This window comes from Lipophrys pholis (assembly GCF_963383615.2).
Source record: "Lipophrys pholis genome assembly, chromosome: 3".
NCBI classification, from domain to species: domain Eukaryota; kingdom Metazoa; phylum Chordata; class Actinopteri; order Blenniiformes; family Blenniidae; genus Lipophrys; species Lipophrys pholis.
Window position 1 is genome coordinate 13,677,519 of NC_137627.1, and position 25,549 is coordinate 13,703,067.

General features: G+C 40.6%; 1 protein-coding gene across 1 annotated transcript in view; it reads left to right on the top strand.

Annotated features, from left to right (window-relative positions):
- Positions 1 to 479: 479 nt before the first annotated feature.
- schip1 (schwannomin interacting protein 1) overlaps positions 480 to 25,549 on the top strand; it is a gene marked incomplete at its 5' end in the record, with an annotated part of 221,830 nt that continues 196,760 nt past the window's right edge. Inside the window, 5 exons of the mRNA XM_080460055.1 lie at positions 480 to 502; positions 786 to 867; positions 6,822 to 6,889; positions 7,460 to 7,546; positions 9,714 to 9,855. Coding sequence (XP_080316181.1) covers positions 480 to 502; positions 786 to 867; positions 6,822 to 6,889; positions 7,460 to 7,546; positions 9,714 to 9,855 — 402 coding nt within the window. The remainder of the gene's footprint in view (positions 503 to 785; positions 868 to 6,821; positions 6,890 to 7,459; positions 7,547 to 9,713; positions 9,856 to 25,549) is intronic.

Consider the following 25,549-nt stretch of genomic DNA (forward strand, 5'->3'; position numbering starts at 1 on the left):
GAGGCAGAAAATCAAAGTTATGTTAACTTGGAAGACGAGAGGATGGAACTGTGCGAATCGCATGTGCTTTATGTATTTATTTATTCTCCTCTAAACACCTTTGTAAACCAATTAACTTCATATGTGTGATTAAATAAACCGGCGCAGAGATATTTCTGAAAGCTTTGCACAACAATAGGTTTTGATACGATCGCAGTTTATGTCGTTTTCCCGAGAGAGGCCGCGTGCGGGATAATTAACGTCGAGATTAAGTCTGAGTTAGATGACGCCGTCGACACGTGCACTTGTCTCTCTCTCAGTGTGTGTGTGTGTGTGTGTGTGTGTGTGTGTGGGGGGGGGGGGGGGGGGTATAAAAGAAGGCGCGTGCGCTCCGCATCCCATTGGCTGCCAGAATTGTCCAAGTCTGGTGTATTTCTCCGGCTGCTCCCCTCTCAAAGTCTTCACTTCATCTCTGTCTGGCTGCGAAGACCGACCTCGACATGCTGAGAAACGGAACATACAGGTTCGTATCGTACCCGGCGACTACTCATTTAAAAAAAAAAAAAAATGTAATTGAATTGTATTATTAACGCACAATTGCGGGGCAGCCGTGTTTGATTTCGGATGAACGCTTGCAGCCTCAGTCCGGAGCCGCTTCGACACGCTGTGATGAGTGATAACATCCTGCAGACATGCAAGAAGCAGCAGTAGCAGCAGCAGCAGCAGCAGCAGCAAGCTACAGGCTGCACACATTCTAAAAGCTTGAATTTTTGCGATGTGTTGTAAGTTGGGTGATGTCCTTCCAGGAGCGTGTACCAGGGAGAGGAGGGGAGGCTGCGCAGCGCGTCTCGGGATAGGACGCACCTTGCTCTGCGTATTAACAACCAGGTGAGACCCGGTCCCTCAGAAGTGATGTCATTACCGCCCACGACGTTATGTCTGCATATATATATAGTTATATATATATATATATATATATATATATATATATAACTCTATAGCTGATGCTTGACTCTCTTTCCATTTCTTTTTTAGGAGGGGGGGGGGGGGGGGGGGGGGGGGGGGTGAGAGGCTTCTTGTAATGATGTAATTCACTTTCTGAGCTTTTTTTTTTTGTAAGCCTTGCGTTAAAGTCTGAAGCAGAGGTCTCCTAAAGAGAGAGACACTAATTTTCACACTTATCTTTTTGCAAATCTTTATCAACTTTTCACCCCCCCCCCCACATTTTTTTTTAAAATTTAGGTTACAATTCACTAATTGCAGGAGACAAAAACAAAAGCTGCAAAACATGAACAGTGAAACATCTGCTTCCCACCTTTCACCTCCAAACTGCCCTGAAATGTTCTTCCTTTATTTATTCGCCCATTCAAATGGCACAATTGGCTGAATTCAATTTGGTTTAGGAAATTGCTTTTTTATGTTGGCCTGAGGCCACTTGATGATTTTTGTCGTGGCAGCTACTGAAAAGGTCTCGTTAATACTTTTTTTTTTTTTTTTTTTTTTTTGTGGTCTCTGTTATAGATTACTTCATTTTCAGCCAGAAATAGTAATGGCATAGGTGGCGGGCCTCCCTTCCAGCTCAGAGGGTTTCATGCACTGTACATTTTGCAACTCACAGTACATTCGATGTGAGCTATTGTTGTAACTGACTTCGCATTGCAAATCAATTTGACTTCTGTTGCCTTTCAAAATAAGTATGTGGTGTCTCTTTGGCATGCTTGGACGAGTGTAGGTGCACAAGTTCACCTGGGTGTAGTGAGCTCCTGAATATTTAATGACAGTGATGTAGTGTTGCGCATTATCGGCAGCTGGGGATATTGAGCCTGCGAGATCTGAAAGCACTGTTCCATCACTGCTTTCGACTTACTCTGCAATATATTACGATGGCGCACCAGCCCCGTCGCACACACTCGCTCGTGCACGCTCACACGTCCTCGCCGATTGTCTTGCTCACTGCGTGTTCTTGTGAACTTTCTCGTTTTGACTCCACGTTTCCTCCGATCTGTTTCCCTCTGACCTGCCTCGTGCCTCGATTGTCATTTACATTTGTGACTGCAGAAATAGGACGAGTCTGGGCTGAAATACGAATCAGTAATTGATATGTGAAATAGTGAAATGCAAGTTATTGGTTATTGAGGCTTTCCCACTTGCTCTGTTTGTGTGAATGAGTCAGATTCATTGCCGAGGCGGGAACCCCCCTGAGAAGCACATTAATCTATCCAGCTATTACCCCATAATCAATGGGACAGCTGAGTTTTATGGCCTGGGACCCGTGTTGTTAACCATTTTACAGAGAGTTTATTTAAACAGCATGCCAAAGGGGCCCCATTTAATGGGGTTAAGCGTGAAATATACAGTATAATACGGGTGGAACTGTTGACACAGCACTTGCAGCTGGAAGTTTCTAATCATTTATCAGTATTAGGCAGAAAGCCCCTTGTTGCTCCTAATTCACCGAACAATAAGAAAACTGTCCCAGTGCACCGGCCACCTAATGAATTCAAGTTTGTGCTCCACAGGGGGAGAAATACAACAAACCCGAGGACCATTTACACCCAGCGTCGTATTAAAGGGCAGCACCGGCACACCGACACAAGCCGTGGGAGACGCAGATGTGGTGCTCTGTAAAATATAGAGGGATGTATCATGTACATAGTGGGAGTGTGACGCCAGGGAAGGGTGTCATATTTCAGAAGTGCATTATCGTATCTCCCCCAATGGGACGGGGCTGTGCTGAGTGCTGTTTGCGCTGGCTCACTCAAACGCTCCACGATTGAGTCGTAATAACCTGCACAGGAGCAAGATGAGCCTGCTCGCTGACAGATAGGTGTCTTTTGGCCCGCCACGGTCATATGATGAAGAATTATATGCGGCTTCTTGTGGGTGTGTATGTGGTTGTGGTCCACGTCGACGCTGAAGAAAATAAAAAAATGAAACGGACCATTTAAATGCACCGTAACTCTTTCAACCCATTCATGCACACACACACACACACACACACACACACACACACACACACACACACACACACACACACACACACACACACACACACACACACACACGGGCTGTGTAGTGCTTTCCATCTTATCCCTTTACCATGTCTTGTGAGGCTGGTTTGGATCCAGAGAGTGAGCTTAGTCTTTGATCGCTGAAAGAAGCCTCCTCATTGATGATAGGCATGTGTGTGTGTCCTCACACTCCCTTCCACACCATATGTTAACCAGAGCAGCTCTATACTGGTTAATAGTAGCAGGGGAATTGTCCCAAGAGCTCCATTTTGCATTTTGATAGACTGTATGATCATTTTCTCGCCCTCACACCTCCTTCATCTCCACTCGTCACACCCCACCCACCTCCACACTTCTTGAGATATCTTCATCTTTCTCATTTTCAGTTATCTTGTGCCCACTTCTCTTTCCTTATTGAGAAGCTCTTGCATCCCTCATTGTGCACCTCAATTTTTCCCCATTATCCTTCACTGCACCATCATTGAAAAATGCATGGTAGTTTTTAAGGATTCTTATCCATTTTGTGGACAGGAATCACTTTCTCAAGTTAAGCCATCCTGTAGAACAATTACTACACAACTAGTTGTGATAATAAATCAGTCATCGAATCACAGTGATTGCCAATAAATGGCTTCTTGCACTTGCAGATTTGAGGAATAAATATTTAGAAAAAGTCAAAAGGTTGAATAACGAATAATCTTTTTTGCAGCCTAAATTTGTCTTATTTTAAATAAGTCTGCTTAAGGACCTATCTCTTTTGGTTCGTGTATATACGGCTTGTGTGCTCCAGAAGAAATGCTTATTTCTATTATTATTAACGGCCTAATTGTAGATATGAAATTGCCCTCATCTGTGCATGATGCAAGTCTCGTTGATTTTAATATATCTTATCTGCTCCTTATAGGTCATTCCACTACACCTGATTTAGCCCTGAAGTGACGGCTGCATTAGCTCATCACCATAAATATACACATCTCTACGGGTTGTTATCTGATCAGTATAAAATATTCTCGCTCCGCAGCCTCAGTCAATAACATTTTATCATTTGGAATTTTATGCCAGGTGTGCACACAAACCTGAATATCTTAGACTTTTTAAAAAAATTTTCTCCTGTTTCTTCTTACTAACTCAGTTGGGATTTAAAGGTTTTCTGTTTCGACTGCGAGAAAATAACCTTTTAAATTGTGTAATCACACAGACTCATCAGTAACACCTCCATCTCTCAGAAGACTCCTTCTGGTACTCAGGCAAAAGAGTAAATGTTGACTTCCATATTACCCCTTGGACGCACTGCGCATGTAAATTGATTTCCGATGGGACGATTAATGAGCATCTCCACTGGTAAAGCTCTCCTGATTGGTCGTTTCCTTGAGTTGAGCAGCTGGTCAAGCAACAGCTAAGCATCCAATAGTCTAATGCAGATGTTTCAGTGCCTCACTGGGCTGCAGTCACATCATCGGAGAGCACATTGATGCGTATTGGTATTTATGTGTGACTGCACGCATGCAGGTGCACAAATGCGCTAGGGTGTGTGTGTGTGTGTGTGTGTGGACTTCATTGGATAGACCACACCAGGCTGAAGGGTACAAAGGCCTGGCCACTCTTTGTGGGACAATACGTGTTTGTCTGTGCGTGCAAGCTTTGGCGGGGACATTCAGCTCAGCCTGCCATCGATCTCTGCGATGGAACTGGAACTCTGAAAAATTACAATTTTAATAACTCATCAATTAAAGGAAAGCAGTCCCTCAGCTGTGCGCCGTAGTTTTCTCTCCTCTTCCTTCCTCTTTTCTATCCGCCTCTCATTTTTCAGAAAGATAATGCTTATTACAGTCTACCTTCGCCTCTCAGTCTATTGATTGCCCTTATTTTGATATTGAAAATGATGCGATTATGTTGTTTGCAGCCCTGCAGAACAGGATCTGTTAATAACCCGGACTTTTTGCAATCATGTATTCAACTATTGATCTAATAGATCACCCTATAGGCTGCAAGTAAAGTGTTCTTCTTCCTCTCATCAGCGACGTTTATAACGCTCCCTTGGCATTTCTTATTCAACTTCACTGCACTTTATCTCGTAAACAGACCCAAGAAATTACAAGTGGTTGTAAATACACAAAAGAATTTGGTTAGAAAAGCTGAAAAAATTATAGCTGCTGCAAAAAAGGGACACGTGCTATACAGTATATGTTGCAAGTGTTGCAGGTTTGTTTTTTATGATCAAAGGAATACTAACCAATTTTAAGCGGAGACTTTTCCTGCTTTAATCATATTGCTAATTTTAAAGTTGAATTTTGCCATATACCAAGATAAGTCAGCAACATATTAGTCATTTCTGATTATCAGTCATTAGAATTTCAACACCAACCCCGACGCCAAATGTATATTTCAGCCTAAAATCCTCTTTTTTCAAACTTCCCACGCTATCACTAATAAATCAAACTCTCTTATTCTCATTTTTCATGGATGGCTCTTTCGGCGTAAACATCTGCTTGTGCTTATCATTTAACATTGCGCAACACTTGTCGATACAGTTATTTTTTGAGCCTTCGTTGGCCTCTTGCCTGGCATCCCGGACACTTAATCCACACTGGCCTTGTTTAGTGGAAAAGCAAGAACATTCAGAACAGGAGAACTAATGTGGTAAAACAGCATCGTCCGGTTATGAACATTCAGACTGTGGAAGCTCACATGTTCACCAACACAGGCACATACTGAAATATTGACCTGATATCAATCTGATTTAAGTTTGTTGGATGATTTTTGTGTTGCAACGGGTAAACAACTCTAGTCTTTGGGGAATTTGAACACAAAAATGTTCTGATATTTTTTTAGGTTTGCTTTTTTATGGCAAAAAGTCTGATGGAGACAAAATATTTGTAAACAAAGTTAAAGCAACTTTTTTAAAATGGATTTTTGTCAGTCACTCCTTGCAGAAATGGGATCAAACTCCTCAAACCCTAAGTTGGTTGCAATTGTATCAAAGATGGATGGATAGATGTTTAATTTACTGATCCTCTGTACATTATGGATCCATTTGAATGTCACATGTCTGAACTGCTCATGTTCACTCAGACTAAAAAAAAAGATTGATAAAAGGTCAAAAGTGCAAGAAGCAACAGATGGAAACAACTCGGTGAGCAGAGGGCGGGTGTCTCTGTGACATAACAGCCAAAAGAGTCACGCTGCAGGAATCTAATGCTCTGTTTAGTGCCGTTTTCACCAGTATACGAGGATCATGGTTCTTAATGCAAGAGAATTCAGTAGATCTAACAAGGGCAGTGTCCTCTTGTAAACACAAACATCTTGTTATCCGGCTAAATCAACACAACAGATGGAGGACTGTTGTTTTGAAAATAGCTATGTGATATTTGACGCTGAAGTTTCCTGGTGTCAGACCTGTAAATATTTATCAGCCATACCTTTTCCTACACATCAGACTATAAATGTACCTATGAACAAAACCAGATGTTCTGCCTTTGTGGGGTTAATGGACAGATCACAGGCACCTTCAGCACTAAGAATCGTTAGGGAGAATGCTTGCGTGGTGAAGTAATTATGCAAACTGCAGGAGATTCTGTTTGTATCATATCGAAAATCAATTACTCTTATGTCAATCTTTGGTATTTGTCAGTTGAAAGCTGAAAATGTTTGTAGAAAATCTATTAGGATATGCGATGTTAATTATATATCACATTTAGCTCATTTAACTCAAGGTTGTGAGGCGCGGGAGACTATTCCAGTTGGCTATGGGCGGAGGCAGAGTACACTGAGGTGAAGTTGTCCTTATTATATGTTGGAATTTAAAAAAAAACGTCTGTTTTCTCTGTGCAGGAAGAAATGAAGAGGTGTCATCGCTACTGCAACCACAGCGGCGTGCAAGCAGTGCAAAAGGTGGAAAGGTAAATAAACAGAAATGTTCCAACTTTTACAGTAAAACATATATTTTCGGGATATGATGTGATGTATAGACCCTTTTCGCTTCACTTTCCTTAACCCTCATACTCCTATGCTGTCAATGCTGAAAAGATTCGGCATGCATGCTAATCATAACAATAGCTGCCATTTATGATATATTAAATGTTTTAGATCTACCAGAAACATGACATGTGGAGCTATATATTACAGAGGCCCCCAGAACGTCTCCTGCACAATCACTCAATAAGACAAGATGTCATCAATTTGTTTGTAATTCTGAAGATCTTCTAGTTCTTCCGAGTTATCTTGGAAAAAAAAATTGCAAAAGCACTCACTCAATTCACTTTTTTGCAATTCTGCAGCAATGAAATATTAACATTTCCTAAATGCCTGAATAGATGGTAATTATAATGTTAAGAGGGTTAGCAACGTTTTCTGAAATATAAACCTGTCACTCTGTAAATAGGTTACAAACGGCATTGTGTCATCAAATGTGCGCTTTGTCGTTTTGGACTTGACAGTCGTGTTTACCTGCCTTGTTTTTTGTGTGACAGAAGCTCCCTGAGTAGGAGCGAAGAGAAGGATGACAATAGTCCCCGTCACCGTGAGCAACAACGGCGTCTGGAGATAAAGGCTATTGTGTGAGTGTGACCTGAGGCTTATTTGTGTGTGATTGCGTTTACAAAATGACTGTGTCTCATTTCTACTTCACGAGTCGTTTTCATACCGAGCGGCAAACACAATAAATGTGACCTCAAAAGCAAATTGTTCTTGTTGTGTGGGAGAGCTCCATTTATGTATGGCTCTCATTCAATTCTTGGGCTCAAAGGTCAGAGTGCACTCTTTTAAGTGCATGATTCCTGGTAGACTTCCCTCTAACACTGTTTTAGTTAAACATGGTCCACTCTTATATTGGCACAATGTGGAAAGACAGCTCTGGCCTCAGGCTATCACTTCCTTGAAAGTCACGACTGCAGGAAAAGGAAGCAGGTTCTGTGTGAAGTTAACTTGATTGGGGTATAGAAAGGTGAGACTGAGAGAAAAAAAAAAAAGTGTCAAGACAAACTCATCGAAACGGCAGTGGAACGGAAAGCATGGTGAGGCGGAGGCTGGAGCAATAGGAAGAGCAAAGGGGATAAAAGTGGAGAAAATAGGGATGGACGAAGGAAGGGGGGGTGGTGTGGTATTGGTTTTGGAGCTGGGAGTTATGGCTTAATTCAATTTGTTCCATTTGGCTCAGCTGTCTCTCTCTGCTCCACTGGAGGTGAATGTACTTCTCCATTGGGTAATTGATCCTGCACTCCATCCTGGACCCTGGTGTCGGGGTGACTACAGGGATGAAAGGGAGTGGAAAGTGAGAGCTGGCTCTTGAGGTTGGAGCCGAGGGGAGATAGGCTGGGAGAGGTCATCAAACAGGGTGAGCAGGATTCAAAGGCAACGCATAAAGTGGAAAAAAATGTGATAGAAAAAGAGGTTTGAGAATGAGAAGTTGAGTCAGAAGGAGAGCATGGCCGTGGTATGGTACACTGACATCACGCTCATCACGTCTTTATTTGACTTAAAACGAGCCCTCGAATAAGCAGGTATTGGGTTTTTTTACGCTATAATCTGAATTTTAATGATGAATTAAGTTCTTTAAAAGACACCTTAACAGTTATTAAAATTATTTTCAGTTGCATAAGGTAGTCATAACTGTAATTTGTCTGAAATAAATACATTTGAAATTGTATTGCAGAATATTGTGATATCTGTCAGCAATATATCCTATAGTGAGCAAAACATTGCACTATATTAACTTTATCTGATCAAAATTAATAATATTTAAAAAAATATTTATCAAAGTTCCTCCAAACGTGTTTGTAATCTCTTGAAAACCAACAACTTCAATTATGCAATTAAATGCAATCAAATGAATAAAAAATTAGAGTGAAGGGACTTTGGTTTTCTTAGGTGTGCTATTCGGTAACAGTCAGGATTTGATGGAAAGCATCTTTGGATAAAATATATTTGAGGTTTCTGCAACGTTACATCAGCTTACCAGGTGGGTGGAGGTCTTATGACCTGTACTCCAATCAACTGGGAGCTTTGAAGACGTTTTTGGACACGGTCCTACATAGCTGTCATCCATTTTTTGTGTTTGTTTCTTTTATTGAGGAAGTAAAATAGTAAACACTTTCCGTTTGCTTGATTGTACAAACTTCCGCAATGGCCCAGGTGAGCAGGAATCTCCAGAGACCTCGAGTTAGCAGAAGAAAGAAGCACTGCATATTGACTGAATCCGAGAACCTTTGAATCTAAACATCCCAAAGATTATTCTACTATTTAATTTTAACCGATTGACTTTTCAACACACCTAGTCAAGCAGTGTCAGTGCCTAAATCTTACCAGTGACCCTCAGAGCAGATAGAAATGCTCTTTCATGTTGCCTTAAGGAAAGATGACCAGGTCCAGAGGGTCACACAGTAATGTAAGACCCAAGGTTGTGAATACACAAAAATATGTACATATATATATATATATATATATATATATATGTTTTCATTTTCTAGACCAGTAGCACCATCTAACATAACAGTGACTTCACTGGTGAATACACCCATTCTCTTCTAAAGCGAAAGGCAGCTTTCCAGGCGTGCTCTAGATTTTAAAAATACCTTCTTACGGTTTTGCATAGTTTATAAATTTTTGAAGGCCTCGACACACGCAAAGCCAAATGGGTCCCAGGCCCCAGGTTGAAAAACTACAATTCTAGGAAGAAAGTGACAAATCGATGTCACAGATGTGTGTTTTGTCATCTTGTGTTCCCAGAATCCAGCGTGCCTGGCGTGCCAGCGTGTCCCGTAGAGAGGACTGGCAGGTACAAGACAAGACTCGTATCAACCATCACTGGGATAAGACCATGCCTAAAGAAAACCTCCAGGACCCTGACATGACCATCAATATTTCTCCGGTAAGACTGCAAAAAAAAAAAAAAAAAAAGAAAGTCAAACAAGCGACCATATGGTGCAACTTGATCACGAGCCAAGCGGTGGGAGATGTAAACATCTTATCCACTGTCTTGTCTGAGTAATCAGCTGCAATCTGTTGCTGCAGAGAATGAAAAAGGAATGGGTGAGTGGCTGCGTGAATGGATAGACTAATAAAGGAGAGAAAAGCAGAGTATGAGGGAGGGGTGTTTACCTCTAGTGTCATTTGGGGGACCACAGGGGTCGTATTGGTGGAGGTGGATGGGATGCCAGCTGGCATTGTGCCCAGATCTGTAATTAGCTGTTAATTAGGTAAATTTTCAAAGCTGGTTGATTGATTAATGAAGTGTCTCTGCCCTTGTCCTCCCCACTCTCAACCCCCCCCCCACCGTCCCCCTCCTCACCCCTTCTTGGTCCCGGGGGAACACACAGGGAAGAATTAAACAGTGCTCACAGGGCATGGCAGCCAAACAAAAGCCACAGAAAAAAAGAAAAAGAAAAAAATAACTGTATGAGCAGGAGATGAACAGCGAGAGGAGAAGAAGAAAGGAACAAACAAAGTTGGGCAGGAGAAGCTGAGGCAGACTTAAGGAGACGCAATAAAAGATGCCTTTAGATCGCCTCCAGTTCTAAGTGACAGACACGAACACACAGGAACAAACAGACAGTCTACCGTGCTGGTTTCCCGGTCTGTGTCGGCTCTCGCAGTATACACAGACACACACACACACACACACACACACACACCAGCTACCCGTGCACGGCTGCCCACGCTCTGCTGAGATTCAGCATAGAAGAAAAAAAAAAAATGATGTCATTTCTCTCTACTCCCTAGTATGTATGTGTGTGGGTTGTGTTTTTTTCCACTCTCTTTTAAAGGCAGCGTTACTGGGGGAAAAAAAGTATCCCTTAGTAAACAGATGGGACAGCATCCTGGGGAGACCCTTTCACTGTATGTGTTTGCTTTGTTTTGGGGGTTATTTGTTCTGGTTGAAAGAGTTTGTTGCTTCTTACACAGCAGTAAAAAGCATTACTAATTAGAAAACTGCTGTTATTAAAAAAAAACGATATTACCGAAAGAGCAATACCGGACAAGTACGGACATTTGCCACTCGAGTACCTTCCCACTGTAGCCCGAGACACACTACACTCCGAGCTGCACTTTTTACCTCTCACTGCCTCTCAGCACCTCCATTTTTCTGTCTCGCGCTCTTCTTCTGTCCTCATTCAGAGTCCATCACTCTCCTGAAGCTTGCGCATTCTCTGAAGGACAGGCATTCATCAGTGTAGGGCTCGGATGCCACACTATATCCATGTGTGTCTATGTGCATGTGTCTTGTTTTTGTGTTTATGTTGGCTCATGTGAGCTCGAGAGAAGGACCTTGGTTGTGGCCTGTAGGGGGGGTTCAAACATACTTCATGCATAATTCATGGGACTCCGATATTGAAGGTACACACACATGCATAGAGAAGACACTCCAGGTTTTTTTTTCCTTCTTACGCTCTTACAATGATACCTCCCAGAAACCAACCGCGTTTGCATCAGCGTCCAGCAGATATTGCAGTTGCATTTCAAGAAATTAAAGTCTTGAGCATGCTGAAACGCTCGACCCAAATGTAATATTAATGCACTGGGGGAGCAGGCCCCCGACATGCCCTACCCTGGTCGTGCTTTCTGCACGGATAGTAAAGCAATAGGTTTGACTCTTCAGGACGCACTGTTAGCTGCTTGATGTTGTCTGACCTGCAGGACCGGCTGTGTAGGTGAGAGTGTCGATGATTCTTTAGCCAAATCACCAGTGAGCATTGAAACATCACAGCACTGTTGCTTCTTGATAGGAATAGAATACGAAATATATTTTTTTTAATTTACAATGAACTGTTTGATATTTAAATAGCTTTTTGCCCTTCTTGCAGAGATTAGTGAACTTTGAAATCTGAAAGTTTTATATATATATATATATATATTTAGTTTATTTATTTATTTATTTATTTTTGTTGAAAGATCCTTCTACCAGAAAGTTCAAAGTTTACTAATTAAGACACCATCGTTTTTTCTGTAAAGTAAACAAAGATAAAAGAGTACTACCCTCAATATCATGTTGTGGCTGCATGCCTAGAAAAACCTGCTAAGTTTGATGTCTGGCCAGACTTTTTATCCATAAGATAGTTGATGAACATAATAAAAGACATCAAGTATTCATCAGAAATGGGTTACACACAAAAAAGTGTTTTGGAAATGTGTATATGATCAATTAACAAGCATTCAACAAAAGCCTTCTGTCTTCAGTCTGTAAATGCCATCTGGGAGAAGCATAAAGATGTGATTTACTGTAGTAGATGTAATAAGGCTTCATACTGCCTTTGCATGGATATATATACAAGTACATACACAGGCAGACAGCACTAGAAACAAATTAAACTGACTTTAAACCCATCCTCAGCATACATAGTGTCATTCCTCCAAAGCTGACTATTTACCACCACTAAAGCAACTGGGAGCATTGACAGTCAACATAATAGTTAACATGTTTATAGCTTTAAGGGGCAACTCATTGAGATGGTTTGAAAGTAAATTCTCTTCAACACTAAACCCTGGCATGTGTTTAAGATGTTTGGTTTTGTTTTGTTTTGTGCTTATTTAAGGTTTCCTAAACTGATAATTGACTATTCAAGAGTTTTTATATCATAGGTTATGACAGTAAAGTAATTAGTAAACACTACTTAATATATGCTTCATTTTCTATAATATGCATCTATTCAGACTAAATCACAGTAGCATGTTTCACTACAAAGACTAATATCTGTGAACCGTATACAAAATCCTGTTTCTCCCAGTAATTCAATCATCTGCGATTGCTATTATTAACTAAATATTCTTAGTTTGAAGAAGTATACTTAGTGCCATGTTAAACTCTACAGGTCCACTTGTTTATTTATTTCAGAACATTTTTATTCTTTTATTTCAGGCGTGTCACATTTCAAACATTTTGTGCAATCATATACGTAACCAATACCCCCCCTCCCCCACAAAACACACACACACATACACATGTCCAATAGCCCATGAAAATATAGTTATACAAAATATATAATCTATGTTTAAGTATACCCACACATACTTACCAACAAACATACACACACACACACCTCATATACAGTATCCGATTAACAAGCCTAAATTGTCGACCATGCAGATGGATGTGATTTCATCGCTGAGCTGTTCCAAGATCTCCCCTGTACAGAAAATGTTTGTGTCGTCAGCAAACAAAACTAAATAAGTATTTCAGAGATTGTACATATGTCATTTATACAAATAATAAATAGTTTAGGTCTCTACACAGACCCCTGGGGGACACCACAAACAATGTCCAAGCATGAAGACTGAATAGCTCCCATTTTCACAAACTGCTATCTGTTGCTTTTCATCCACTGTAAAACCACACCCTTCATACCGTAACGCTCCAGTTTATTGATTAAAATGTCTTTTTTGATAGTGAAATGCTTTTTTTTTTAGGGCTATCAAAACTTCTACTGCACATTTCTTTTTGTCGATGGAGCTGGTAATTTCCTCTATTGATTTGATTAATGTCATTGAGGGGGATCTTTGTGCTCTGAATCCATATTGGCTTTCAAACAGCAGTTTGTGTTTATCAGTAAATTTGTCCAATCTGTGAGTGAAAAGCTTCTCTAAAATTTACTGTATATGGGTGAAATGGAAATGACTAATAATTGATTGGTTTCCAGGGGTGTGTAGATACATGTTACCATTGCATTTACTTGAGTAACTTTTTGGATGAACTGTACTTGTGAGAGTAATTATAAAGCATCATGACTACAATTCATTCTGAAAATAATGTGAGTTTTACTTTGTTACTCTGGGCTTACAGCCACTTGTTACCTTTACTTTAGACTGAAATACATGAAAGTAATCTTAATTTTTTTGGTATTCAAAAAAGCTCTTCAATAAAGAATCTGATTATTTCACTCTTCTTGAGACATTTTGGCCCTCTAACTTTATGTGACCAATCGAACAAAGTCGCACAGCCATTTGACTGCACATAAACTCTCTGCAAGAGAAGCATCTCATTATCAACTTTTTCAACTGAGTGGGATAAAATTTCTGCTGCAGCCACTCACATCAGTGTTTTATATTGTCCACTGATTTATATTCGGCGCTACAAACGGTAACCATTTCAAAGGCTACTCAAGGTTGATTAGAAATTTAATTCATACAATTCATCCCTCCTTCGTACAGACAGAAAATTCAATTAAAGAATAGGAATAATCCTAATTTAATGATGTTAACAAGATTCTTCAGCAATTATTCACTACTTGAGTAGCTTTGAATCCAAGTACTTTGTTACTGTTGTATGCCTACTCTTTATGTTTATTTGATTAATTTTATGCAAAAGTAGAAACACTTTTATGTGAGTAATTTTTCTAAGTACTCTGCCTCTGTTGGTTGCAGATTTGAACACAGAGATGTGTGTTTGTGGACACTCAGGAAGGCAAAATGTGTTTCAATGAAGCCTAAATTGTTGACCACCCAGTTTTTTCTGCATTTATCTATGAATCTATGCTCTCTTGTTGTGCATCTCCATATGTGCTGACTTTGTTGCTTCTGTGGAGCCCCATGACTCACATCTGAGCGTAGTCCTCTGGGATGTGTTTCTGGGATTTTACTCAGAGACAAAGTCATCAGAACTTTTAGAATATGGATGACGATTAAATGCTTTAGTGCTGGGCCTGTCAGTGCAAAGAAAAACCAATACTGCTGGTGGGCTGCCTGATCACGAATTAAGTGATTTAAGTGACGGATAATTTATAGATGAGCAGGATTGTCAGGAGAAGAAAGATAAAAGAGTAAAAAAAAAAAAGAAGACCGAGCATCTCCTTTGCTTCGGTTGTATAAAATGAGTCTGTCCACGGCTGCTTGTTTGCCAGCACTGTTTGTGGACATTGATCTGTTCCTAGCTCTATGACGTGTTGCACTTTTTCCCTGCACATTTTCTGGGGCCCGGGCGGAGGGAAAGTGTCAGTGTAAGCATTTCTGCAGGCTGTGTGGGAGATCTTTCTCTCATCTCATACCGCCAAGAATCTCACGAGGCAAAGTGACGGCTTCATACATGGATCCACCTCAGCCCCCCCCCCCCCCCCCCCCCCCCCATAATCTCTCTTTTTCATGCTTGCTCCATGTCATCCCTCGTTCTCCCTCCCACTGCCTTTTTGCATGTGCAGGCACACTTAACCCACACATTCACTGACACACTCCAGCCCCCCCGTTTCTGCAGACAGATGCTAACAAATGTTTTATTGGTGTCAGTTGCTGTCTCATTTGAAATGAATTTATACACCTCTGCACCAGAGCTGACATCGATCGGGTTTAACTCATTTAATAGACATGACATTTGCCTATTAGCTTATTTACTGTCAAAACAGGCCCCGGCTCAGCTGGTTTCCAGCGAGACACTAACTCTCGTATTTGTATCCGTTAGGGAAGAAAATGTGATTGCTTCTGCAAAAGATAAACTCCATAGGAATATTCTCTTCTGGTGCACACACAGACTTGTACTCACACATACTAATGTTAAAATTCATCATGATTAAACTCAACTTTACTGGATATTGTAGATCCAACTAGAATACAAGGTTTTTGTTTGTTTCAGCTACACAGCCTCATATTATACTTCATTTAACTTAGTCTATTTTCTGGTGCACTTTAGGTGTCTTTTTTTTAGGAGTTTTAGAATGGACAACAAATTCTTGTATTTGTTTTTGTGTTTCATGTTTATTACAGACTTTTCTTTACAGTTAAACCAATTTGCCCGTTCATGACACAAACATATATCCTCCACAATGGCTGTTGTGTGGCTCTGTCAATTTTCTGATCTACATTAAAACAGCCACTGTTTATGTTTTCTTTCCACAATATTGTAAGAAAACTGTCTGTTTTACGTACAGTATTTAACTCTTCAGTCAACTGAACTATAAACACTTCATTATATCTATATTTGATGCAATCAGCATGACAAAAGCTGTGGTTAATGTTCTTTTGAGAGGTGGTCTGCAACAATAGTCATATTCTCTGGCAAAGCCGCTGGTCAGCAGGTGGTATTAGAGAAACGTGTTCTCTCTCTGACCTCTTGCTTCAAAGAATTGCTTTGACGTTTCGTGGTCTGGTATCACGTCAAGCTGCAAGTGCCGTGACTGAGCAGAAAACTTTGCAGGAACAGCGACAAAGCAACTAATAACTTACCTGTACAGCAAATTAAGTACAACAAGTACACTCAAGCAGCAGTAATTATACCCCTTGCAGTGTTTTTCATTACAGACGAGTTGTTCCAGCTTGATCACACCTTCACTTATTATTTGAGACAACAGCTTTCATTTGAGAGGTTTCGGCATCTGGATATCTGCTTACACACTGCCGCAAAATCCCACGTGCACACAGGCTCACAGTACACTGGCAAGTGAAGCTCCAAAATAGCCATTGATTTTGTGAAAGCCCACTGGGAAAATATGATAGAGATTCATCATAACTATATGGCAGAAAAGGAAAATGAGTATAAGAGAGGGCTAATGTCTCCAGGAGGCGGAGGAAGAAAGAAAGATGGATGGATAAAAAGTTGAAAGGAGGAGGTGATGGAACGAAGATAAGGTGCGGTGGATTTCGGAGGGATTATTAGGATAATAACTCTGCATTAAAGTTCCCTATTTTTTATTTTTTTTGTAGATGTGATATTGAGTGCATGTACAACTGCAGGTATGTGTGTCAGGTTGTCTAATACCTTTTTCCTCTTTGTCTTTTTCGGTGTCCTCTTCCTAGATTAATGTTAGCTATTACATCTGTGGACCTTACATGGCAACATCAGGCTCATGTACTCAAAAATAAACTCACCAACAATCTTCAGCGACACATTAAGGGCACCTTATGACCCCTCTAAAACAAATCAATGAAAGCCGTTACACCAAATGGAGAGGAGCTGACAAATGAAAAAGGAGGAGATGGCATGATAGATCTTGATGGGGACACAGGGGAACAGCGTGGGGAACATGGGGGTGAAGAGGGAGCCCTCTCGTTTAATTTTTACATCCAGTGTTGTTTTGGTGAGCCCAGGGTCTTGAATCACTTGATTGGATATTTACAGCAGGCTGTGTGCAGCATTTCAATGAAAGCGATGGTTTACAGCTGGTGTATGGGGATTTGATTGGATGCTGTTGCTCACTTCAAACCCCCCACGAGCTTCTAATTGGTTATTTATCTAGAAAACATGCCATTTAGCTGACATTACTTAAACTAAACAAGCATATAGCTGAATGCATGCTCGCATATGGCTGCATGCAGACATGGATGTGACACTTATACACACATAAAGTGACTATAAACACAACACAGCATCAATCTGCTGGAAGCATCCCCCAACCATCTGCAGCAGTGATAACACTCTGGTACCTTCGACTATATGCTCGACTGTTCTATTTCAGCACACTCCTTTCTTCACACATACCTGCAGTTATCTCATATGCTCTCTTTTCCTGTTCTGCAGCCTCCCTTTTTTTAAAATCTCCCTGTATTCTTCCTTCCTCTATCACTTTCGGTCTGCTTTTTCACACCCATCTGCTCCCTTCCTCTTACACATAGGGTTCGTCCTCCTCTTTAGTCCATCACATAGGCAGATAGGCTCAGTCTTCATGGCCAATGAGTCTGCCATAATGAGATCCCTGGAGGAGAGAGGAGCAGTTTCAAGAGGAGCAGAGGGCAGCGTAAGGGAAAGGAAGAGCTGGGAGTTGATCTTCTATTCTGACCTGCACAGATAGCAAACCTCCCCGCCGCAATGTAAATCCTCCCTTTATCCAATGCTCCATCACTCCTCGCCCCTCTCCTCCCCTCTGTTCATCAGCCATCTACAATTACTGTCCATTAACCAGATCAGAGGCATTATAATCTTCCCCTGACAGCATCCCTGCTGTGTTTACAGTATGCACGGCGTTGAGAAAAGCTAAGGGAGAAGCGCAAACGGCCATTCTCTGAGAGGAGAGTGAGTCGAGGCTGCGGAATAAAATCTCAAGTGTGCATATGTAAAGAGGAAGCTGGGAGCAGCAATAGAGGAGTTTTATCTCACATGGCGGGCAGTAGGCCCGTGTGAATGTTCCATTCTCTTTTTTGGTCATCAAAGTTTATAAAACTATTTAACAAAAACGTTTGGAAGGAATAAAACTTTATATGAGCTCTGTTTCTAAAAAGCCCCAATCTCATGCATGTTATTCAGCTTCAGTAAAGACCATCAGCGGATTAGTCATCCCTCCATCGATCATAAGGAGGCCAAGTAGAAAGGACTGATTAGGCGGTCAATGGCTGTTAAACTGGAGGCACCTCCCTGATATCATAAAGTTTGCGCTGTGGCAGCTCGCTGTTGTTTGTCTCATTAGTCTGTGCACTAACGGGGAGGCAGGATGCTCATCACCTCTAACAGTGTATTAACAGTTGAAGGAGGAGTTCAATAAAAGGGAGTAATAATGAAAAGCTCTCTAGCTGTTTAAGAAGGATTGCTTTCTGTTGAGGGTGAGAGCATCCTGTCACATGACATATTGGCATGCTTGAGTCTAAATAGTAAAATACTTCCAGACTACAGATATAATGTGATTACAATCTCTTTGCTAAACTTTACCAAATCAATTCAATAAAAAAAGAAATGTCCGAACATCAAACAACAAAAAACAAGCTGACATTTGAACATATTAGCACATCACATGAATAGTATTTGTCTAATCACGATCAGATGTATATTTGAATATATTTCATTTAGTTCATTTCACAAGCAGAGGATTTGGTGAGCTTGAATTCCTTGAACATTGTACTTTGGTGTCTTTAACTGGTGGCTTTCTTTAATTAATGGAGCGGAAAACAAGCTGCCATCATCATGAAATATTAATTCTAAAGATGGCCGGATTCACTCTGCTCTTTGTGTGGAACTTCCTGTCTGGCTCATCTCCTCCTTGTGCAGCTCGATGTGGCTTCCATCAAATCGGTCTGATGAGTGGAGCGCCCAACTGCTTTTGGGATGCTTCTCTGAAATGCTCTGCTTCGCATCTTGTAGAAGCATGAGCATTGTCTCGGGTCACCACAGATCACAAGACGTGGCTGCTTCTGGTGTGAGTAAGAGGTAATTGCATATTTGACAAAGCATCACAAGGGTAAAAAAAACTATTGTTGGGGAGTTCTGTGTCAGCTGCTAGTGAAATCTTAAACCAACAGCTGAACTGGTTTCAGTCTCAAATTGAGATGTGCCATTTCGGTTCGGCAGTGTTGAATACCAATCACAGACACATTGTCGTCATCTCCACAGAGTTTGCTCTTTGGGCAGGCTTCTCGCTGCAGGGCTCGATCGATTCCCAGTCAATATTTCCCAGACCAAGATCTCACGGTGAAAACCGAGAGATGTTAGGCCATGTTTTCAAATGTGACTTGTGATATTTTGTTGTGTATTTCTTGACATTGGATAAGCGCTTTAAGTATTCCAGCAGAGGCTCTGTCGACCTCCCGTGGCTAAGTTTTCTCACAGGCACATCTGATCACTGTCTGCCCTTTCTCTGGTCTTTTTGATGTGTGTATCGGGGATTAGGGGAAGAGGGCGGTGTCCTTTAGTGTGGTGCATGTGATGAGCCTCCACTCTTTACTGCATCACAAACAAACAAAAGCAGAACATTAAAGGAGTGAGGACACAAACAGCTGTTAGAAATCAAACCGCTAATGTGGCCCATGTATATGTGATAGTGGGGTAAAAAGTGCTGCATTGTGAGGACGCTTTTAGCGTGAGGGGAAATTTCCTCAGCAAAGAGCCAAGAGCCTTTCTTTGAAGTTTTGTCGTTAATTGATCTCACAATCTTTGAAGCTGGTGTGAACACAATTTCATTTGCATACACATTTACATTAACTGTATAGATACTGTATAGGCATGTGTGTGAATAGCACGCTTGTTCGTGTGTGTGTGTGTGTGTGTGTGTGTGTGTGTGTGTGTGTGTGTGTGTGTGTGTGTGTGTGTGTGTGTGTGTGCGCGCACCGTCACCTGTCTAGTTTCCCCTCCAAGCAGTTTAAACATTGGCCAAATGTGGCCTCCCAATCTCCTAGCATCACCATGGTAACAGTGAATTTGCTCAGGATGTCCTTATTTATTTATGCAAATGACTTCCTGCCGCTCTCCAACCTGTCAATCTCAACACCAAACATATTGTAAAAATTCAACCAGAGGTGAGAACGGTCAGCCCCTGCTAAAAGTTGCATAACCTTCACTCAGCACCAGTTTTGTCAAATGCCAAGTGGCCTCTGTAGAGATCCGTGCCCCAACGAGTTTTTAGGTGGTCGTGAATCTCGCATTACCTCATGGTCACGTCATTTGTCTCATTTATCAGTTTCTAATTCCGAAAACCCACAAGGTCTTTCATTAGAGTTATGGCAGCATGGGTTGTAACTGCAGATCAATATATTGACTGATTGTAAATTCTTTTTTTATTGTATCAAATGCCAGACCACAGTTATAAGGTGCAACGTTTCCACAGCCAAAGCCGACATGGGCTCTAACGTTTGCCATGAAGAAATTAAGAAATGATGCATCAAAAACGGCATTACTTTGAATCAGTTGCTCATAATTTATCCAAATGCCGGTCTCTCACAAAAAGCAAAGCATGTTCCAGCATGTGAAGTTTTAAGCTCATCAATATTATGGATCCAAACAGCTTTTAATGTCAAAAACATTATGAAATCTGGCATTCAGCCAACATATACTCCACGTTGTGAGTCAAAGCATGTGAGTTGGAGAACTTGTGCAAAGTTGTTTAAGCTCATCCTATAATCGATACCATTCTTTGTTGTTTTGTTGTCTGATTGTGAGAAATTGTGAAAATCAGTTAGCACGTGTATCGGAGGCTTCAACACAGCATCGGGATTCAATCCCATTTACATTTTATGACAAAAATTACAGACAGTTAAGACTTAATCTCCTGTCTTTAACTTATTTTTAAGCCGGGTTATTTTTCGCGAGCTCGATTTAAATTTTGATTGACCTACACTGGGCTTTCTGCATTATGAAATCCTGTGTCACGGATGTCATATGGTCCTGAGCATAAATATTTCCCAGATGCCTCAAGACCTCCTTCACGTCGATGTGTTGAGTCGCTTCAGATATCTAGTTAGGATGCTTCCCTGGATGCCTCCCTGAGGCAGTATTCAAGGCATAACCAGTTGGGAGGAAACCTTTGGCCAGAGAAAAGATGCTTGATGGATTTTACATCCCCTCTGGCTTCAGAACCTACTGGGATCCACGGAAAAACCTGGAGGATGTGGTTAGGGAGAAAGTTATCTGTGCTACTTTGCTTCACCTGTAATTGCTGTGACTGGAATATAACGGGGATGGAAGGGGAAATAAGCTTCTGGTCCTTGGACTGGGGGAAGTTCACTATTTTGTTTGGATGATTCATCCATATAGTCTTGCAATAAACTCGGCGATCCTTTTTATGAAGCTATTTCAAACACTCTGATCAGTAACAGGAAACACTCTGGGTTTGTAGCCACTGTGTATGGTGAATGACTATTCATGAGTTACTACTCTATCTCTCCTAACATAATGGTGTTTGTGTGTTTGTGTGTGTGTGTGTGTGTGTGTGTGTGTGTGTGTGTGTGTGTGTGTGTGTGTGTGTGTGCGTGTGTGCGTGTGTGCGTGTGTGCGTGTGTGCGTGTGTGCGTGTGTGCGCGTGTGCGCGTGTGCGCGTGTGCATGTGTGTGTGTGTGTGTGCGTGCGCGGGGCGAGGTTTACTGCTTACAGTAAAACATTTACTCCATAGGATGACATCATAGATCTGTGAGCGTTGCTCCTCCTGTTTCATTTAACCGATGCTATTTCCTGCCATTCAAAAAAGTCTAGAAATTTCTCTGTTTTTTAAACCATGTTTAAATGAAACTTTTTAAATCTCAGGATTATTTTATATTTATAGATATTTCCTTGTTACCAGACAACCAACCGCTCTGGCTGTGCGACATTAATTCATCCAATGTTTGTCATAGTTATTGCATGTTTATTTTAACATTATTAGCAATTTTTTTAATTAAAATAATCTAATAAGCTGGCACAATTACTTCTTAGGCAAACATATTGTCAACGTCTTATCTCTACGTTTGCTGTTGTGGGCGTTTGGAGGTTTCAGTGCTGAAAGTACGAGTTAAGTAAATAAGTGATGGTGAATTATGTGTCATTTCAGTTTTCTTCACACTGTCGATAAGAGTACACTGCATGCATTTCAGCTTGAAAAGGCTGGTAGAGCTAAGGGAACAGTACATTTATGACATTACGTGCATTTTTAAATAATGAGACATTTAATTGCTAAACCATTGAAATTAATGAAAAGTGCAGAGCCGGTGATGCATTTTTTTTTTCTTCACCTCAGCGACAGCATGTAGGTGTGTTTCTCCTGAATTATGCATTCAGTGTGTAAAATGAGAATTGCGAGAAAAATCCCTTATCCTTCCATCTTCTATGCCTGATTCATCCACCTTTAGAGACATGGGATGCTGGAGCCAATCCCCAGAAGATGTCAAAACATACAAGAGTTGAAATTCAAACAGTATTCTGCAGTCAAGGATGCAATGTAGCTACGAATCAGAGAATGCTTGACAGTCATAATTATGAATAGTCTTATTTGAAAAAAGTTATGAAACTATTTCACTAGATGCCAAACAAAAAGTATCCAGTTACTTAGAGAAGTAACTGTGGTTACTTTTAAATGTTTCTTTCAACAACAACAACAACAAGAAAAAGCTGTATTATTGTACTGCGGGTCAGTCTAACTGATTCTCTTATGTACTGCTAATGCTGGATCACAATGGAAAATACATTGTTATAGCATCTTGAGAAAAAAAAAAAAAGAATTATGAATTAAAAACCAGAGCAGAACGCATGAATCAAACAGCCAAGAAAATACGCAAGCATCCAGACGGCTCTTGCAGCAGTGAGCTAATATGTATGTACTGTTTAGATACTGTGGATCCAGTCTGTTGACATCTTTTATGCTGCCGTGAGGAAGATTGAGTTACTTCAGGTATAATGAGGTGCTTCTCCAGTAAACAGTCACAGTGTAACTGTTGAGACAACAGTGAGATGCTTTGATGTACAAAACAAGTAAGAAGCTCAATTATATTCCAGGTCTACACGGCCAGAAAAATCAGATAACTGGGAGAAATCAGACAGACGTAGTAATTGTATCTCACACGTCGACGTGGACTTCAGAAATATGAGAACCTGGCTTATATTTCTCAGGTCTTAGAGACTTTCTCTTTTTGTACGAAACATCTGGTCCTGTTTCGTTCAGCTTGAAAATGCCCACAGACTCAGCATCGGCTGTGTAGAATATTTTCACTGAATTGAAAATTCATTTCAAACACTGTTCTTTCCAGAAGTGGCTCATGTGAGGTGTCTTTTGTCTTCTTGCTCAATTTGTGCCACTTCTCCTTTCTACAATTTGTTTTCCCACAAGTGCAGCTATAAAAGAGCAAATCAAATTAGACGAATGGGTATGCATTCATATGGACATCTGTGTATTAGGAAGAAATCTAGTGATCTAGGTATTTATTTAACTATTTGTAATCTAATAAAATGTGATTATCTGAAAGAAACATGTAATATGATCACTTAGTTTGAGGGGTAGGAGTTAATAAGTGTTTACTTCTTCCTACTCCTTTCCGTGCATATAAATGTAGATTAAGTGGATTGTGTTGTTTCTTTGTTTTTGCTTTATTCATTTGAATGTATCTTTTTTCTTCTTTTCTCTTTTTTCTATTTGTATGTTCCAAATTAAAGATTCATTCATTCATAATTATTATGATAACCCCAGAAATTCGCTAGTGATTGGATTTTTAGTGTTCCTGTAAAAACGCTCATTGTAATACGTTTCTAATTTCACAATATTAATTGTCAAAACGTGTCATACTGCCAGAATTGGTTGCATTACGGTAATTCTTCTTCACAACACCGCAGCTCTGTGAATGACTTCAGAAAATAACTAATTAATTAATGTTCATGAAGGAGTGATCCATTTTGGTTTTGTCAGTCTAAAATTAAATCAGATGCAGTCAGGTTTTAGCAACATTTGCGAAGTGTACAAGTCGATTTTTCCATCACTTGTTTCCTATTTAGCACTTCATGTCTTCAGTCACACCTTGAGAACTCACTTTCCACTTTCTTCTTGATCCAACGTGTGTGTGTGTGTGTGTGTGTGTGTGTGTGTGTGTGTGTGTGTGTGTGTGTGTGTGTGTGTGTGTGTGTGTGTGTGTGTGTGTGTGTGTGTGTGTGTGTGTGTGTGTGTGTGTGAAGAATTGTACATGCTATATCATTATTCGTATTCAGTAAGAAGTTGGCAGAAAAAGGTGAAGATAAAAAGCTTCTCTTGGATGAATTATGGATCACCATACAGCTCTCAAGAAGAAAAATGAGCCATAAAATAGTAAACTTTTTTCCAATTTATGGCCACATTGAACCTTTTAAAGTGGGCAACAGTGACGGTATGGTCGCCTTATTAACGGTTTTAGGAGGAGAGCAGCACAGCAGCTAATTACTATTCCCAGATGGCATTCTGGGAGCTTTTTTTCTTCTTCTCATAGAGTTTTATTTACACAGCACTGAAGACAGTTAACTTTTAGAGCTAAACAAGTTCTCTTCATAATTTTCCCTTCCTTTAATTAGTGCAGTGGTTAACTATCTCTACTGGTAGTGAAAATGACTGCACGAGGGTTGGAAGTCCATTTAGAATATAACTGAGAGGGAGAAAGAATTACTGGGCTTATCGGCTCCTTTTTAACAACCACACGTCTCACGACCTCTGTATCTTGCATCTCCTCTCTCGCACTCTGTGTGTTGACTGCTAATTGGGTTGTCTGTCACCCCGAAAATATTTCTGTTCTCAATGCGTGAGGCATACAGTATAATAATGTGTTTTCTTTTTGTCGTCGCTGTTTTTCAGGTCCATCGTTTTAATTTCACAAAATGACAGTGAGCATTGTCAGATTGTAATGCTCAGTACTGTAATACTCGGTTCAGAAACGTTTCTTTTTTTGGTATCAGATGTTAGGCAAAGTAGACAAAATGTCATAGCCCAATGAAATATGGGAACTTATAACTTCTTTCATATCGCTTTCATTTGCTGACACCAAGACTTGGAAATTCCACCAGTTTAGTCATCCAACAACTGTTTTTGCTGACAATACTTTGGTATGAGTGAAAGCTGATTCTTGCCACTGATACTTCGCCAATCAGATAATAGACAGCACTACCTTCATGATCCACTGGTATTGGTATTTAGGCTATATGGGTTGACATTGACAAATGTCTTACATATAGCACCCTTTAAGCAGGTCATTGCTCCTGTACCATGACAGTTGTTACACATTTTGCAACAGTCTTTTTGGAAGTATTCTCATTTCCCCGTGAGAAGTAAAACTGAAGAGTAATGTGCTTAGTCATGATGCGAGTCAATATATGGGATTCAAGTGAATCAAATGATAAAACTGGGTTTAAAAGACAACATCAATCATGTTTTAATCACAACACGGTGTGCAGCCAAACGCACTTGAGCTAAATCAAGTTAATTCAGCTGCCTGTTAGACTGAGCTTGGCTGTATCAGTGACAGCA